At 41.4% G+C, this 18592-nt stretch overlaps 1 protein-coding gene across 1 annotated transcript in view; it reads left to right on the plus strand.

The window, feature by feature from the left end:
* Positions 1-18592, plus strand: part of nbas (NBAS subunit of NRZ tethering complex) — a 160108-nt gene that overhangs the window by 33635 nt on the left and 107881 nt on the right. Inside the window, exons 19-26 of the mRNA XM_042389831.1 lie at positions 3300-3378; positions 5661-5765; positions 6024-6160; positions 9211-9297; positions 10798-10951; positions 14964-15149; positions 17478-17651; positions 18025-18158. Of these exons, the coding sequence (XP_042245765.1) occupies positions 3300-3378; positions 5661-5765; positions 6024-6160; positions 9211-9297; positions 10798-10951; positions 14964-15149; positions 17478-17651; positions 18025-18158 (1056 nt within the window). The remainder of the gene's footprint in view (positions 1-3299; positions 3379-5660; positions 5766-6023; positions 6161-9210; positions 9298-10797; positions 10952-14963; positions 15150-17477; positions 17652-18024; positions 18159-18592) is intronic.

Consider the following 18592-nt stretch of genomic DNA (forward strand, 5'->3'; position numbering starts at 1 on the left):
AACTTGTGATCTTGAGATAACAGTGTTAAAAAATAATTGCAAGCACGGCCATCCTCGGCTTCTGTCGTTTTGGCTGCATGCAGACAATTTTATCTTTTAGCCTCGTCTCATCAGTCTATGTGTGCATATTAAAGTATAATTCAGGATTCACCATGGGCTTTTGTAACTGCTGCTTTGACTTTCAGCATACAATAACAAGATGGACAATACTGCAGTTGTGGTGTGTGTGTTTGTGAAAGAGGGAGGGGAAAGAGTGTGAAGATGAGAGTGCAGTTTGCTGCAAGGTGTTTATGTCCTTATCTGATCAGATTCAGACCTCAATCAGGAGTCTCATTTTCTCATTTGCTCCAGCACTGGTCGTGTTTATATATATTTGTGTGTGTGTGTTTGTGTGTGTGTGTGCAAGACACTGTGGCACCTCGAGCATGTGAAGGCTTGAGCTGATGTGTTTTTTTGTCTGTTTATGCAGTCCAATTTTGTCTCTCACACTGTGTGATAATCGCTTTTATCACACACTGCATCTCTGTGCACACATGTGTGTATGATTGTGAGTGTGTTGGCCTGTTTTTGCAGTTCAATCTCTGTCCGGTGCCGTCATATTCGAGGTGTTTGTGAAGAGATGGAGGAGCGATGCCATCTGATTGTAATAACCTGCGGTTCTGATAGCTGTGAAATACAAGATGTGCACACACACTAAGAAACACACACACACACGCACATACCTTGAAGCAATCAGGGTCCAGTCTCTTTACATTAGACAGCATGTGTGATGATGTGTAAGAGTCTACAGCACTGTTTAAATTGTGCACATTACATCTTAAACCTTCCAGCCCCCAATCTCCATTTGGATGCGTTGCGGTGTTTTTGTTCATTCTGGCCCTCTCTTAACCATGTTTTTCCCTTGAGTCACTGTTTATTGTAAGGGCAATTCAGGGGACCAATATACTGTAAACCTTTACAAAGGCAGAGACACTCTGCTTCCCTTTTGGTGAACAGCCAGGTTGCCCATTTATATGTGTAATAGTGCACTACACACTGTTTATGCTGTACCTCAGTGGAATTCAGTTGTAAGATTAGCAATTTAAAAGCCAGAGATGTGGACCTGAATTGAACATTTATTCACCTCTAACCTGTTGGTGGTCATTCCATTTCTGCAACGCCACTGTACCTCCCTGGTGTTGCTAAATGAATCACACTCAGAACAGAAATGTAAGGGCAATGGCTGATGTTCACTAACTGGTAATTTTGTTCAGTAGGTTTTGCTAAATGTTATGATTTAGGCTAACAAGACTGCAAATTTACAGCCATGCTAGCAGCTCTTCGAGGCTGCCCTTGAGCCCAGTGGTGCTTTGAGCTAAATGCTAACGTCAGCATGCTAACATACTTAAAACAATGCTGATGTGCTGATGTCAAGTAGATGTAATGGTTGCCATTACATCTACTTACAATAGAGAAAATGAAATGGACAAGGTGGGAAAACCCAAAGGAGTAATCAATATTGGAACTCAATATCACACAGAGAAGCAGCACTACTTCACTAAAACAAAAATGAGACTAAATGTCTACAGTCACGCTAACGGCTTTGTGAAGCACTACTCAGAAACAGCTGTGCGTTGGGCTAAATGCTAACATCAGTATGCTAATATGCTCATAATGACAATGCTAATTTTTTAGCAGGTATAATGCTTGTTCAACATCTTAGATTAGCATGTTAGCAGGCTAATATTTGCTAATTAGAACCAAACACAAAGTACAACTGAGGCTGATGGGAATCTCATTAGTTTTTTAGGGTATTTGGTCATTAAGGAAAAGCATTGGACAAATTAATTATGTACTGATGATGTTGCTAGATGAAAAGTGATCTCCAAGTTATTACAGTTTGTCCTGATGGTGACATGAATGTCTATATCACATTTCATGACACTCCATCTAATAGTTGTTGAGACATTTCACTCAAAACTACAAATGTGTAATTTACAATTGTGAACCTTGTTGTGGCACTAGAGTAAGTGAGGCGAACACCAATATCATTAGGATACATCCTCTTGGAACTGTGAATGGCGACATTACTACTACCAGAACGATGCTGCTAGCATGGCTAAAAATGTGCTTTTACAGATTTAAAACAGTCTTGCAATCAATAAAGAGGTTTATCAAAACTTTAGTTATCCAAATTGAGAATGAAAGATATCCCCATGTTTTTTTCTTCTGAGATAGACCAAACATTTATTTTGGAATATATGATTGAGCCATCATTCGTAAACTCAAGAAAAACAACAAACGGGTGAAATAGCTTTCTAACATCTCATCTCCGCTCCTCTCCCTTGCTACCCCTCTCCTTCCTCCAGCTCCACTCTTCTTACTTTGCTCTGAAGAGGCAGAGCAAAGCAATAATTACCACTTGTACGAGTGCTAAGCCGCCACTCTTTGATGTGCCAGAGAGTGTGTTGAGCCAGTGTTAATCTCTGTTAGTCTGTGTAGAGGAACCCTGATGAGGCCTGATAGCACACTCTGTAATGAGGGATTAGGGATTAAGACAGCAGTGGAGAGGTCAGCTCCCCTGTGGTCACACTGTGGTTAATCCAGGCCAAGTTTTTAGGGCGCTTTGGCCACCGCTCTGACCTGCTCAGGTTGTTTCCTTTTGGATTTAAAGTTGGCATGGAGAGGGTGTTTAAGTATCCAGTGAAAAAATGCTCTGTGTTGCTGTGAGTTTGTGTGAACCAAGAGGCCTACCAGCAATAGTTTGCAGTCTTGTGGTCATTCTCCCTTGGGCATACCTTGAGTTACTGAATTGTAGGTAAATCCTATATAGCCTAGTGCCTTGGTATTTGTGGTCATCCGATTTAATTTATGGTCATGATTAAATGGCATTGAAAATGGATTTGATTCTCACAGGGCAATCAGTCACCTCATTGACATCCCATACATAACAACTGAAAGGTTCTTGTGGTCATAAGAAGTTGATTTGTTCTCCTTAGAAAATGATTAGGTCTAGAGGGCACTATGTGGTATTGTAGTCACCAGCCCCAAGCTTTGTTATATAGGTCCCTGTGGGCTTACTGTATAGGGTCAATTTACAGTTAATTTAAAGCTTGAGTGTGTGTTAGTGCAGTGTGTAGACTCAGGTTGGAGTTTGATTTGACTGTGGTTAGATAAAAAGACTATTCAGATCTTGTAATTTGACTTGTCACGGTCACATTTTAGATTGGAGATTTCATGTCAATTGTGATGTGTTGAAGTTATTTTGCCGGCATGCTGTTCACTTGTGTGTGTAAATGTGTGTCCATGTGCATGCTTAGGCTGACTCTGGAGCAGAAGGAGTTGTGTCGGAGCCGACTGAAACTACTTTCCTACCTGGACCGGCTGGCAACGTACGAGGTAATGACCATCACCCACCATCGTTCTAGTACTTTGGATGAGTCCTCGGGAATCCTGCGCCTGGTTCTTAAATAACCTGGAGTCATACAGAAATATGAAAATTTGCCACTGTAATTCAATACGTTTACTTCGTGTTGCAACTAATGGTTATTTTCTAAATTAATTGATTAATCATTAGTCTATGAAATGTCAGCAAATAGTGAAAAATGCTAATCACAGTTTTCCATAGCCAAGGTATGGAGCAAACAGTCACAGTGTAAAGTGGTTACATCAGTTTCAGCTTCCAATGTAGTCATCCCCACTGTAACACAATAACAAACACTGCAGGGACAAACTACAGGAATAACATTTTTGCTTGCTTAATTTACTCAAACAAGTAATTGACTACCAAAATAGTTGCCTATTAATTGTCTGTTGAATGGCTAATCCATTAATCAACAAATCTAATCTAATATTTGAGAGATTATTGTAACATACTGTCTATACTGGCAGCATAGTGGAAGTCAACAGTGCAGCAACAGCTTCATTGGAACCTTTCAGCCACAGTCACAACTACATAATCACTATAGTTACATTACATGTGTAAAACAGAAGAGACCTGATGCCTAAATACAGGTTTTGGATCATGGTTAGGTTCATAAAGTTTAATTTGATAGTATATCCATTCCATCAGACATATATGAGGCGAGCAGCCAGGAAACGCAGCTGAAACCCATCCTGTGTGGACCACAGGTGTTAAACCACAGAAGGTAGTCAGCCTTTTATTAGCCCACAGAATTTCACTTCACTCAACATTGTCTGACAAGGCACTATAGGCATCTGCCTGGGATTTGCTTAATTGACAATGGGCAAAAGTCATTTGCATTATCTGTAACCAGTCAGAGACATGTACCATACAGGATGCTCATTGCAAATTAAAAATACAGTGCTTCCTGTTGTCAGCATTGTTGAAACCGCTTCTCTTTGCTGATTGGTCCGACTTGGAGCCAGCGGGCGCAGTGGAGCCTGCACGAATGTTTTCCAGACTAATGTCTCATTATGAAAACTGAGCTCAGGAGATTTAGGCTGTTTTCTGTGAGGCTGTTGAAATTATACTATATTTGAGGGGTAACTTAAGAACTGTCTCACATGTGCAGAAAGGACACAAGCTCATCTAATGTTTTTGTTTAATAGTCTTCATTCCTTAGTTGATTTCCCATTTGTAAACCATGCTTTCACCTCTCATATCCAATTCCACTAAATCACAGAGGCTTTTCTCATCCGTCCACTATTGACACTCTCTCTTAACCCTACTAATCCCTTTAAAAATATTGAAAAAGTTGTTAAATATACTTGCGTGAGAGGCATTTTAAGTATGTAAATAAAGGAATGAACCTAGCTGAGAGACAAATGAGTCCTATTTGAACATATGCAAGTATGGTTTTTGATAATCAAAGCTCCCCAGTGTATAAGAATCAGTGCTGCAAAGATAGATACATGCATAAAGCGGTACTTTGAAACTGGCAACTACTTAACACTGGATTTCAGATTTATGACGAATAATGTTAACACACACATTTTTCATCCACAATTAATCTCAAACGAACGGGGCCTCGCTTTCTCACACGCGGGAGAGGAAAGATGAGATTTTAGCCTGCTAGATATTCAACTCAGACAGAATGACGTGTCTCTCTTTATTCGGACATTGTCATGGTAACTGCAGCACTCGTCAGATTCCTTTTGCCCCAATCCATTTTCTCTGGCTGTCTATGAATATGATATTAGGGGTTTTATCATCCCGACTTGGGCTGGCTCCGTCTGCATACGGCCCATTCAAAGGCTATCCATCAGACACACACACACAGCCACACAAAAGCACACACACACACATACCCTGGCAAAAGGGATGCTACACAGGATTTTAAACACACAGACACACATAAATCCATCTATGCCAAAGGCCAGGACAACTAATGTTCCCTCCTGACATATGCGTGTGCACACACTTCCACACACACTCATATCTTCCTCAAATGGCTCCAACTAAAAGGACAAGACAGCTGTATAGCTAGAAAGCTAAATAGCATCTCTGTTGACTTTGCCTCAGTGCATTCATTTGCAGTCACATCTTTTACTTGCTCTTTTACTCTCATCTTTAGTTTGACTTTCTACCCACTCACACCATTTTCTCTGGAAAGATAACCCTGTGCTTTACAAATTTCTTTTTATGAACTACAGTTATACTCTCTGTCTGCTCTCTCTCAAGTTTCTTTCTTCCTCTCTGTCTTGCTCATGCTCTTCAGGAGATACTCGGCGGTCCTCATGCAGCGGAGCAGAAATATGATGCAGAGTTCTTCAAGAAGTTCCGCAGTCAAAACATTGTTTTGTCAGCGAGAAACTATGCCAGGGTAACCCTCGCTTTCTCTTACAATCTCTTCCTAATTATTTCACTTAATCATTTGGTACTCTTGATATATTTTATTTGACTTTTTAAACCTAGTGTATTAGAATGTACTAAAATAAAATTTGATTTCCATCAATTTTCTTCCATTTCTTTAAGTTATTTAATCACATATTGTGCAATTTGTCTTTCTTTTTGTGCTCTTAGAGTTTAATATCAACTAAATAAAAAGTTAAGATTGCAATATGCATTTGTTTGCCTACAGGAGAGTAACATGCAGGCTCTGGACATTCTGTTCACGTACCATGGGACAGAACTTCTCCAGCATCGGCTAGCTATCCTTTACAACTTCCCAGAAACCACCTCTCCACACGAGTACACCATCTTGCTGCCTGAAGCCTGGTGAGTCTCACACAGATACCTAAAAACAATGGAACAAAATGTTTAAAGTGCGCTCGTGCATGGTATTGGAGTCCACTCACCGAAGACTCAAAGGAAGTGTATAAAACGCTATCGTCTGTCATAGAGGACGCCGTTACAGTGAGATTTACCGATTCAGTTATCCCGTGGAAGTAAATAGATGGACATGAGAAGAAAATGTCATTCAAATTGCACCCTGTGTGTTTTTACATACACTGACAAGAGGGTGAGGAGTTTTTTGAATTACAAATAAATATTAACCATTTTATGCTTATCTGTTGTGATATCCTCAATATGGAACAAAACATCCATCAAAATGTTCTGATGAAAGCTCAAAGATGTTTATATTGAATATAATAAATAAGGTCTAAATAGAGAACAATCAATAACATGTAAGATTAAAAAATGAACATTTAGTAATATAACTCCAAACTTGTAGCTTCTCATTTTGTACTTTCATCAATTTTTTAAAATTTCCTTTCTCCAACACTTCACTTAAAAATACATGCATTACCGAGGAGGACACGCAGCCTCTCCGATGTCTGAAAATCCACATTTACACCTCTCGAGTCACACTTCTCACTATGTTTCGAATTAAAATCACATAATCTGCAATCACACCTCTCTCAGAGCACACGCTCAAAGGTCTTCCTGACTTCTTCTTCTTTGTTCTCACCTTCGCACAGCAAGAATCTTTCTGTCATTCTCCAGTAGCACACATGCATATATACCTTTTTGTCTGTGTGTTCTGGTGTCACAAGTGTACACACACACACACACACAGCCACAGCTTAAGGGCTGACGGTGCCAAACACAGCGATGAAACAAAAAGGACAGAGACTTAATTGCCACTTCTAAATTAACATGCAAACAAAATTTGGACACGTTAAAAAATGATACAATACTAGCTGCAATAATTGCAATTGTACGCCGTTCTAGTTTTCACTGCACAGCACATTGCTGCTTTGGGATTGGGGGATCGCTGAAAGGGAGGGAGTTGGGGAGAGGTTATGTGAGAAGGAGATGATGGAGGAGTGTTTTAGAGGGGGAGAAGTCATTCCTCACCCCTTTATGGTTCACTAATAGAGGTGACAGACTGGATTTACTCATGAGTGCATCCAGCCATCCGTTGCGCCTTTTTGTTTCCGCCAACTCGCTCTTCCCTTTTACTCCTCTCCATTTCTTTCACTTTTTCCCCCCTTCCTCCATTTTTGCCGTTATCTTTTACCATATTCTCTCTGCTACTATTTTTTTCAAAACATTTTATTAAAAGAAATGCATGTACAAAGCCAAACTCCCCTGCAGTCATGAGCTAAAAAACATAAAGATAATTGTTCTTAAAGCTTCCACCCATATACACACACACACCCATTCCATCGCTGCTCTCTTTTATTAGCCATGTCTCAGTCTGTATGGAGGTCAGGCGGCTGTGGCTCTGCAGTGAGCATCCATCATGGCTCTGCCGCTGTGGGGCAGTTTCCTATTTTCCCCAGCCTGTGAGCACCAACTGCTGCTCCGACAGAGCTCGCTCCTGCACTGCAGCAGACGGAGCCGGCTCAAGCCATCTGTTTTAAAGCTCGCTCGCTATATACTAAAGTCTTGCTTGACTGGAAGGTGAAATTTTTCTCCTGTAACACTGATCAGGATCGGGAGGGGACCTCTCGACGCGTCGAAGAGTGCAGAGCAGCAGTATTTTGTTGTTGCCTGTAGGTTGAAAGTGTTGGCCCAGTTGAAATAAAAATAAACTCTGCTCCAAGTTTGTTTTGCATCTCCATTTCCCTCCCTCCCTCCCTCCCTCCGTTCCTTCCTCCCTGCCTCTCTCAGGCTGACGTGAAGTAGATTAGGAGTGCAGCCGTAGAACAATTCATTCCTCACATCGATATCTGAGCTCTCACATCAATATTTACTCTCCACCCTCTAACCTGGCTCTCTTTTAATGAGGAGAGAGGACCAGGGAGGTAGGGAATGACAGCAAAAAAAAAGAGGTTTGCAATAGAGATTCACTGTCTGCGGTATCTCTCAATCTTTGTCATCCCAGTATTAAAATTCCAATTTTAATGGATGAACTTGTGCTGGTGTGTTGATAAAAAAATTAAAAAAAAATCCCCCGACCTCTTTGCGTTAACATAAATCACATTGGCTACTCGGACACTTCTTATGTATTTTGTGATTGGATAGAATTTATGGCTATGTTCAAAACTGTTGCGGCGTGTGTGCACTCGGCCTTTAACTGCACCAAAGCTATAGCTGATTTGTAGCCTGCGCTATCTCCTTGAGTTTTACAGCCACTGTACATATTTTTCTGTCTACAGACAAATAGATAACAAGAAAAAATGCATTAATCCCAGAACAAGAGATAAAACGGTGTCTGTTCACCTGGTGTCTCAATATGTGTGAATGCATTCATATATATGTGTGTGTGTGTGTGTGCGTCTGGGTCTCGAAGTGTCTGAGTCTCGTCTGCACTGACACCCGAGGTTACAGAGTCATTCTTCACTTCGGTTTCTTTTCTCGTGTGTTCCTTATTTATCTCCCTCAGACCTGTCACACTCAAGGAGACCAGGAAGAAGTAAAGCTTAGCACCAACATGGCGTTTTGGAAATAAAAGTTCTTGCTATTTACGACCAAGGCACAACTCAGACTCTTTTCAAAAGTTCTTTGACTTGTTTACTGTTGCGCTTTTGTTTTTTTCCCCCCCTTTATTATGCTCCCACTGGTTCCATTTCCCATATGTTGTTTCTTCTCACCAGAGTTTCCTTGTAGTTTATGACCATGTTTAGTTTGAGACAGTAAATGTCTTTGCTTATTTATGAGGTGCCATTATTGGTGTGGTGAGTGAGGCTAGAGGGTTTGCGGTTTATCTTCTGGATCCCAAATAGTCATTGTTCTGATTGATATTTGCATTTTGTGTATGTTTTTCCCCAAAGCTGAAAATTCTTCCTCCAATCCCCTTCTTCTGCGCCTTTTTTTTCCCTCTTTCCCCTCTTCTCATTGTTCTGTATTCTTTCTGCCTTTCCCTTCTCCTCTCTCAGCCTGGATGACAGAGATGAGTTGGTGTTGATTCCCTGGGACGAGCAGAGACACAGAGATATGGACTGGTGTGAGACAGAGGAGTGCAGGTAAACAGTTTACATCACCCTTGACTTAAAGACACTACATTATGGCATTGGAAACAAATAAACCAAACTTGGACAATACTTTAATATAACTTAGATCCATCGCAATAAACTCTCTCCATACCCATGATGATATAAACCTTAACAGAATTTTAACTAGAATTGTTAAAATTCTCACTCCGTACAAGCCAGATGCTTCTGCTGGCATCATTATGTGAAACAAAACATGACATCCTTATTATCCAAATGTTAAACAGAACCATAACAAACTAATACCAAATCATGCTGCGCTGCCAATTTATCCCATTTGCTTGCTTCTGTAGGGAGGCCAGCCTCATTTACAATTTTATTTAGCAAGCTCTTTTTATTGCTCTTTGGTGTACAGTCATAATATCAGTTGGCTATTGTGGTACACTTGGCCTGGAATAACAGGGTGAAAATTCAATACTGTGATTGGAGCTCCAGTGATGCCAGCAATATCTAGGACTGTGCTTATGACATGGTTTGTCACCCATGCTCGCTTTTTTTTGCCATTCCTCCCATTTTTATTCCTTCTGTTTCAGTGTCTCTTCTTTTCTCTCTTCCATATTTTCGTTATTCTCAGTAAATCCCATAAAAAGACCAAAAACATCCCTCAGTAGGAATACTTTTCGACTTCCCTATAATGTTAATGGCTTTCAGCCCAAGCCCATTGGGTACCACTTATGATGTATGTCTTTGAAAATGACAGTTAAACAGTAGTATATAGTGCATTTGTTGGGGACTATTTTTAGCAGCGGATTTGGTGTTGTTGTGAGTATTTACAGCAGCGGGGCAGTATATGTGAGATTGACTCTAAATAAACTACACTGCCCATGTTTGTTGTAAATGTCAGCCAGTGCAATGATGTTGCTAATGAATGTGTTTTTGGAGAACAATGAAACTCTATAGCACCGAGTATATCAGTGCGGTAATACTTGTTTGTAGTGTTATAGAAATCTCGAGCTTGTCGACTCAGAAATTCCAAGCCATACTGAGGTCTTATGCAAAAAGATTTATTGACGAGCACAAACTTGATCGATCAAGGAGACAACAGTTACATATCAAAGTGCCGGTGTTGACACAGTGAAATACCAAATCAAGTCTGAAGGAAAAGAGTCGAACAACTCTATTATTCAGGCAGCACCCAGGCGACCTTGTCACTAGTCACTATATCGCTATAAAAATGTTTACTTTAGCGCTGTCTCTATGGCAACAATTATAAAGCCAGGTCGGCTCGACCGGGGAGAAGACAGCTGTCTGTCCCTCACGGTCTGCTTGTCTAAGGAGAATTTCATATATGACACATATATGGAAATTCCTTCACAACTAGATTCAATCTATCATTGATTTTGGTCTTTTCATGAGATTTGGGATTTGTTGACATTAAGAAAAGTATAGAATATCACCCTGTATGAAAATGAGTAAATAAATAAAATACTTATTTAAACAAAACACTCACACATGCACTAATGTCTTCCTCAGAGCGGTGTTGGACCAGAACCTGTTTGATGACGACAGTTTCCTGTATGAGGAGACTCCAGAACTGCTCAGGTTCCGCACGGCTACACCCTCCATCCAGCTGCTGACTGACTGGTACCAGAGCAGAGCTCAGGATATCGACTCCTGCTCCAGACAGGTACGAACAGTTTTGTTGTTACGTCTTCCAGTCGTGCCTGGAAACCGACAAGAGCTCTGTATATTAAAACAACACATACGTGGCTGCTATAGCGACAAATAAGCTTTTCTCAAGAAGGGTTTTGGCTTCCACAGCTCCCACTTGCATAAAATTACGGGAATTTATGTCGCCTTCACTTTCATCCTTTTAATGAAACAATTCGTTTGATAGTGATCAAAATCAGCCGCTAGTGGTTAAAATTTCTCGATTAGGGTGAATAATTTTTTTTTCACACCCTGTTAAGTTTCCTTTGCAGGTACCTTCTTCTTGATTGGAACTAAGAGAAGGACACCAGCGGAAAGAAATTAATAGACATCTGGCAAGTGGGAAGATAATTGCCGTTGCGCACTTCTTTTAGATGATTGGGGCAAAAAAAAAAAAAAGTGACAAGCTGCGATTCAGACTGCAGAAGAAATGTTGCCAACCTCCATCAGTCAAGGTCACTTTGATCCTATCTGTGGCAGTCATTATCATATTTGCCATATGGACTTCTAATGAAGAGTAACCAAAGCTTCTGTCATCTGCGTTCTGTTGCTGTAACTGAAAAATAGGACTTGATAGGACTTGTTTAGTGGAGTAATGGGATGTAACCGCTGGTGCTGCCCACTTTCTCCACCCACACTATCCACACCGCAGCACTGTCCCCCTCTCTACCTCCTTCACGGTGATGGATCAAGGTTGTCACAGCTCTCTCTTTGTCTTTGTGAGTGGACTAACTAGGGTGCAGTCAAATCTTTCCCCTTCATTTCTCCATTTCATCCCATTCACTGGGTGTAAGGAGGATGGAGGAGAAGAGATTTGGGGGTCCATTGCTCATTTTTGAAGACAACTGGGGGAATCATGCCTTTCATCATCCACTCAAGAGAGAAAGAAAGAGAGACTGAGTGTGTGTGTGTGTGTAAAAGGAAGTCTTTGTTAATCTCTAGGAATCACACCAGTGCTTTCTTTCATTCTTTCTCTTGTTCCTTTTTAATTAGACCTCATCTTCTTTTGCTCTCTCACACATTACTCCAGGAGCCTCTTGGGACCGCCCCTAACTCTCCCGTCTCTTGCTTTTTCACACATTTCTCCCTTATTCACACACACGCACAGACATGACAGAAAGAGACATTGGAGCAGCTCAAGCTTTTTTTCCTCCTTCCTGCCCTCTTTCCTTTTTCATCTCATTTGTTCTCTCTCGTTTGCACCATCCTCCCATCCCTCATCTGGCCGTGTTTATGCTTGGGAGAGCGTTTTAATGGATGAAAATGGGGGTTTGATTAAAAGGAGCCACATCAGAGGAAACTGGAGTGTTCTAAACCAGTCACAGAACGGCAGGAAGTGAGGCGCTGAACGGGAAGATTGACAGGATGACTCAAACAGAGAGACAAGTTTGAAAAAGCAGAGAATGGAAGCGCAACCAAGAGAAAGAGAGTGGACAGAAAATGCTGGGCCAGTGCAACATTCCCAGTTGGGTTTGAGTGTATTAGAAACACACAAAGAGTGGAGGACAGGACTAACTGATGTTGAGGTAAAAAACGAAAGCAATTTGATGGAAAGAGCTCTCTGTGGGAAAGAAAATCACTGGTTATCAAGGGTAGAAATAAAGGATATTAAAAACAAGCTTTGTTTGAAACACTGTTGACAACAAACTTGCACAAAATGAGGGGGTGGCTTTGAAAGCAGGCAGAGAGAAGAGACGGGTATACAGAAAAAGCAAAGGACAGACTGCGGAGTTCAAATGGAGGCCAATCATGGTGAATGTTGGAGGTGCAAAGGATGAGAAAATGAGCAGAGTTGAAAAAGAAATTGTGAAAATGATGTTCAGGACTGAAGAAAGAAAGAGCTGAGATAGGACAGGGAGCAGAAACAAAGAAGACTGAAATCCGCTGGTGTGGTTAGAGGGAGACGGCAGAGAGAGAGAGAGAGACAATGTTACAGCGCAGAGAACGATGATGGGAGGGGAGGGAGACGAAGTCGTAATTAAAAAGTGTGAGATTTTAACATCTGAATTGTCTACGGTTAGCTGGGGAAACTATCTCTTGAGAGCGGGAAAAAGAGAAAAGGAGGGAGGGGTGGAGAGGACGGGGAGGATCTTTACTCACAGTTAGATCAATAGACTTCTCTCTCTTGTTGTATCTAATTGCACAGGCTCTGACTCAAGGTGATTTGGGTTTTCTCTTGTTGTGTGCAAGCGTCTGTACGTTTTACAAATGAAGGCGTGCAGTTATTTATTCAGCAAGAAATGTGTTGAGATAAGCTGAAAATGACAAGGTTGCAGACCCAGCTTGTGTGAGTTTGAGTGCATGTGCTCATGTGCAAGCAAAAATCTGCGCTAACTGCTGTGCCAAAGGGCTCTCCTTCTCTAAAAGGTGGAGAGAAAGCAATCATCACTACAGGGCCCAGCAGCATCTGCTATTGATTGGCTAGTATCCACAGGTGGCTGAGCATCGATTGGCCGGGCATGCTGCCAGTGTATAGGTGGCCACATATTGATTGGTTGCTCTTCTGGATGGAATTTTATCGATCAAAGTAGCAGGAAGCCCAAATCTTCCTTGTTTTATTGTCCAAAGACTAATGATTGGATATTAGTAATGACTGACAGCTATTATTTGGTTTTGGATTGGTTGGGATATTGTTGTTTTGTTCATGTGCTAGTTCAGTGACCTCAGCAACAGTTTTTCAGTGATGTGGAGCCTGATGGTGCATTGCTGTAAACAGCCTGTTTATGCACCTGCTGCGCAAGTTACTTTGACTGTGTTAACTGGATTGTAAAAAGATGGAGAGATACAAGGCAACGTATAGACATGCAATACAATACAACAACACCACAAAGTACAGCCACAGAGATAATCCACACAACACAAACTGAACAATATAAACTTCACAACTTCACAATTTCTTGCTGGTCTTTTGTACTGTGTTACACTAGAGTGTACAGTGTCCTTGTTATTTTATCCACCCTCCATACTTTGCTTGGTTAGACTGCATTCTGTCAGAGGCAGAATTTGAATGTGATTATTATTTCATCATGCAGGACTTCTTATTTGTTTGCTGAATGTAGAATTGGTCAGCTTATCCTAAAAGTGCCCACCAGACAACAGGGTGGAACATCAGCATAGCCATTAGGGAGCCTTATCACCCCCGTGTTGAGCAAGAGTTGGTGTGATCCCCTCAGTTTACCCTAACATACACCTGACTTCATCTGGGACCTCCTGATTCTTATCAAACATGCTTGGAGAGACTCCACCAAGGCAAGGCTGCAGGCCCTGACAATATCAGCCCCAGGGCTCTGAGGACCTGCACCAGCCAGCTATCTGCTATTCTGCAACACCTCTTCAACCTGAGTCTGAACCAGGAGAAGATACCGGCGCTGTGGAAGACATCCTGTCTGGTTCCTGTTCCCAAGAAGACGACTCCATCTGGCCTCAATGACTATCGACTAGTTGCCTTCACATCTTGAATGGATAAATCTGATAGTGAAACAATTCATTTCGCAGAGGTTGTGACGCTCAAATAACTTTATCCACCGTTTTACAGCCGCTTCTTTTTCTATGATTGTGTGTGAGGAAAAATACTTTTTGGGCCCCTGTCGGACCTGGAAGTTGTAATTCCACGGTTTGGCCACTATGTGAAATTGGCTTCAAAGCCCGGTGCTCTTCCTTAGGGCTTGATTAGCTACCGTGGGTCATTTTTCCTTTTTCCAGTTCTGACAATAGCCTGTCGGAACTTCCTTTAATAGGTCTGAAAGTCTGAACCATCCAAAAAATGTTTTCACACTAGAAATGAACTGAACCATGGTTTTGCACCTGTAATTTCGGTTTAGATCAATCTGAAAAGTCCAAAAGTCTTTACCTCAAACGAGGTGGGCGTGAAAGGGTCTTGTTATATAATGCTAATAACCTGAAACCACTAACTGACTGTTTGACTGTTTGAAACTAAGCATTTATTTCATATTGCTTTTTTCTCATCACCATTTCTCTCTGTCCGTCAGGTGGACTGTGCCCTGTCACTGGTGCGTCTGGGGAAGGAGCGAGAGATCCCAGGGCTAGAGCTCTTGTGTGATGACTTGGTCACCATGGAAACACTCGTGTATGAGACATCGTGTGAATTGAGTCTGACACTTAAAGATTTGCAGCAGCTCAGCGACATCGACAAGCTCCGCCTGCTCATGAAAAATGTAAGTGCCACCTTTCACATTTTCACTGGCAGACTTTTTTTTTTCTCTATCATATAATCATAGAATCAGTAATTATATAAGTCAAACATCCAACTGATGGAACAAGAAAGAAAAAATAGTGGTCTAAGTGGAAAATGCCACCTGGGAGTCTGCTTAGCACCATAACTAATGATTATTTTCATGATGTAAAAACTGACTGTCACTCACTTGAACTAAAGAAAACTCCTTCTCTTTATACTCGCTCTGTTCTAAGGGAACCTGTGCTGCTGTAAATACCTAAATTTCTAGTTGTGGAACATACACTGTCACCTCTTTGTCAAAGTAATTAACAGAGAAATGCCAATACGGTTATAATACTAGACGTGTACTGCACAAAATATCAATATCTGATATACTCTGCCAAAAGACCACAGACATAAAGTTGTAAAGCAGTGCCCAAGGTAGCCTTGACCTCAAATCAGAAAAGTTTCCTATATATCTTTTCACTGAAATATCTTACTACAGAGTGAGCAATAGCTGCTAAAAAAAGACTATTATTATTAGAGTATTATGGGCTTTTGATCATACATGCTCAGTATTTTGGAACAAGATACCTTACAGTGTCCAGGATAAAACCACTTATCCTCTAGGTGTGAGGTTTAACCATGAAACAAGAAAGAATCCATCACCACAGGTTTAAAGTGACCCAGGGGTGTGGAAAGGGCACATGTTCAAGTTTGTTGGTTTGAGATTCGTATTGCTCACACCATGAAATTAACCACCAGGCATATGCTGATGTTCTTATCCAGAATGATGTAGGTATAAGAGATCATCTTGTTAATAAAACTCTCTAGAGATTATCTCTCTGTCATCATCATTATTACATTCTGATAGTTTTGCATCTTTACATTGAAACATATTCATTAAAAAGTATCTTCTTAGTTTTGACCAAATCGTTTTTGTGGCAGAATGAAGTTATGTTGTTTTAGTCTCTGCTGACAGAATATTGCTTTCACAACACTCCACTGTGTTAAATGTACATTTTTCAGCACGCTGCTTTGTGTAGTTCACAGTGTGTGGGGTGTTTGTTGTCAGTAAAAATAAGAAAGCTAGCCTGTCATTTCCGTGCAATTACGTCTAATTTTGAAGTTCCATAGTGTGTTTACTTTAATTCTCGGTTGTTGCTTAAAGGAACATAATGAATGCAAATTGCAACTTCAACAGGCAGCAAAGCAAACAGAAAAATTGCACTGAATAGCAGTCTCACAATACATTTCTTTTGATTTGAATTCCCTGACATTTGACAATACAGACTTTCCATGCAACAGCAGCAAGAGAGCTAAGAAAGCCAGTCTGTAGCAGGTACTACAGTTTCAAGTCCCCTTGGAGTACATAATATGAGCTGTCCTCTAAATTGTAGCTAATAACTGCCAGCTTTAGCCTGTGAGGACCACTGCCAGTAAGATCTGCCATACAGGCAGACAGCCAGCAAATGTTGTTGACTGCACTAACACATGCTGTTTGACTGGTACTCCCTTTGGGCGTTGTGAGTGTGTGTGTGTGTGTGTGTGTATGTCTGTGAATGTTTACCAAACTCACCTAGATTAAATGTCCCTCTTTGCCTGTGTCTGATGTCTTTCTTTATCAGAGACACAGTACAGCAAGGTAAATTGTCTGTGTGTGGGTGTGCAAGTTTGCATTTAGCATCTGAATATTGTTTTGAATCTCAGTTTTTTTGTGTGTTCAGATGCTCTCTTATCTGTATATCCTGAGTCAGAGCTGTCACAGGATGGGTACGAGGCTCTGTGCGAGATTTACATGCATCTGCACAGATCACAGCACAACCTGCGTACTGTAGCTATTGTAATTCAAGTTCAGGTTTAATTGTATGGCAGTTTAAAGTAATTTGCATTGTTACATTAAAACAAAGAAAAAAAAACTTTCTGTTTTGAACACTCCGGTCATGTGCAATGAGTGCATGGGAAGAATGTGGGCAGGTAGACAAGCAGGTTGGCCATCCAATCATTTCACGTAGGCCGAGTGAAATGATTGGACAGACTTATTTCAGGCCTTGGACAGCTACGCATACCATATTTTTTTTCTTTTTATTGTCAGAGCATTTGATATATTGAATGCTGTCGAGATGTCAAGAGAATTTCAACAAATATAACAAAAAATGCAACCAATTATGCTCTAGGTATGAGTTTTGACCATGGAACAGGAAAGAATCCATCACCACAGGTTAAAAGTGACCCATGGGTGTGGAGAAGTGCACCTGTTCATATCCATTTTAGTACATTGCATAAACTGCTTCCTCATTTCTTGTGTCAAATGTCTTTCTACCACCAGTCCAGCACAGAGCGCTATGTGAAAGATGCCTTCCAGTGGATGGTGCCGTTCCTGCACCGCTGTGAAGGACAGAAAGAGGGTGCTGCTAAAGCTCTGCTCGGAGAGTACCTGGTCAGCCTGGCGGAGCGAGACCTCAGCCTACCCCTCATCATCTTCCAGCACTCAAAACCTGACGTAAGTATCAGAACACCAGCACAAGTGTGGGATGGGGTGGGGGTGGGGGGGGCGTCACACTTGGCTACCCATTAATGGAGGGACAACAAAATGAAAGTGCGCACACGAACTTCCTGTTTGGCTGTTTGTGCTATGTCAGGGCCAGTGTCGTAGCCCTGCGTTGTAAATGTTATATTTATGACCATATAAGGGCACAGCCAAGGACAGGTCTCTTGGCTATTAAAAAACATGCACACACACAAACACACAAACTCTCGAAGGGAAGAAAATACTCAAAGTGATGCAGGACCTTGGTGTATAAGTACAGGCTCCAGGGTCAGTCATATCTGGATACACACATACTGACCTCCCCTCCCCTCTGTCTCCCCTCCAGTGCCAGCAGAAGATCATAGGGGACCCAGACCAGCTGATGGTTGTCGCTCTGAAGTGCATCTACAGCTGTGAGAGAGATGACCAACTCAGCCTCTGTTATGACATCCTGGAGTGTCTGCCACAGAGGGGCTACGGGTCAGACACACACACACTCATGCCATGCGTAATCACGTGCATACACACACTCTGAAATGCCCACTCTTCATATTTTGATTGACAAATGACGACACTAAGGACCTATTTTAACTGCACAAGTGCAACAACAAGCGCAAGGTGGTAGGTCCTAGGTACACAGACAGTGTAGGCGTCTCCATGCGCACCTTTTAAATAAATATTAAATACTCTCTCAGCCAGTCACATCACTGGTCTTGTAGCTCTGAAACAGTTGTGCCAATCACAGTTAAGTATGATAACAACAGCTCAGCAAACAAAAAATGTCTGGATTGTTCAGAGCATCACGACATGAACACACATCACCACAAATCTGTAGCTAAAGACAGATGAAGTAGGTGTTTTTCATCAGTCAGTTACTATAATAACAACAGAAATAAAAAATAAAGAAATTGATG

The sequence above is a fragment of the Thunnus maccoyii genome, chromosome 17 (assembly GCF_910596095.1).
Source record: "Thunnus maccoyii chromosome 17, fThuMac1.1, whole genome shotgun sequence".
Classification (NCBI taxonomy): domain Eukaryota; kingdom Metazoa; phylum Chordata; class Actinopteri; order Scombriformes; family Scombridae; genus Thunnus; species Thunnus maccoyii.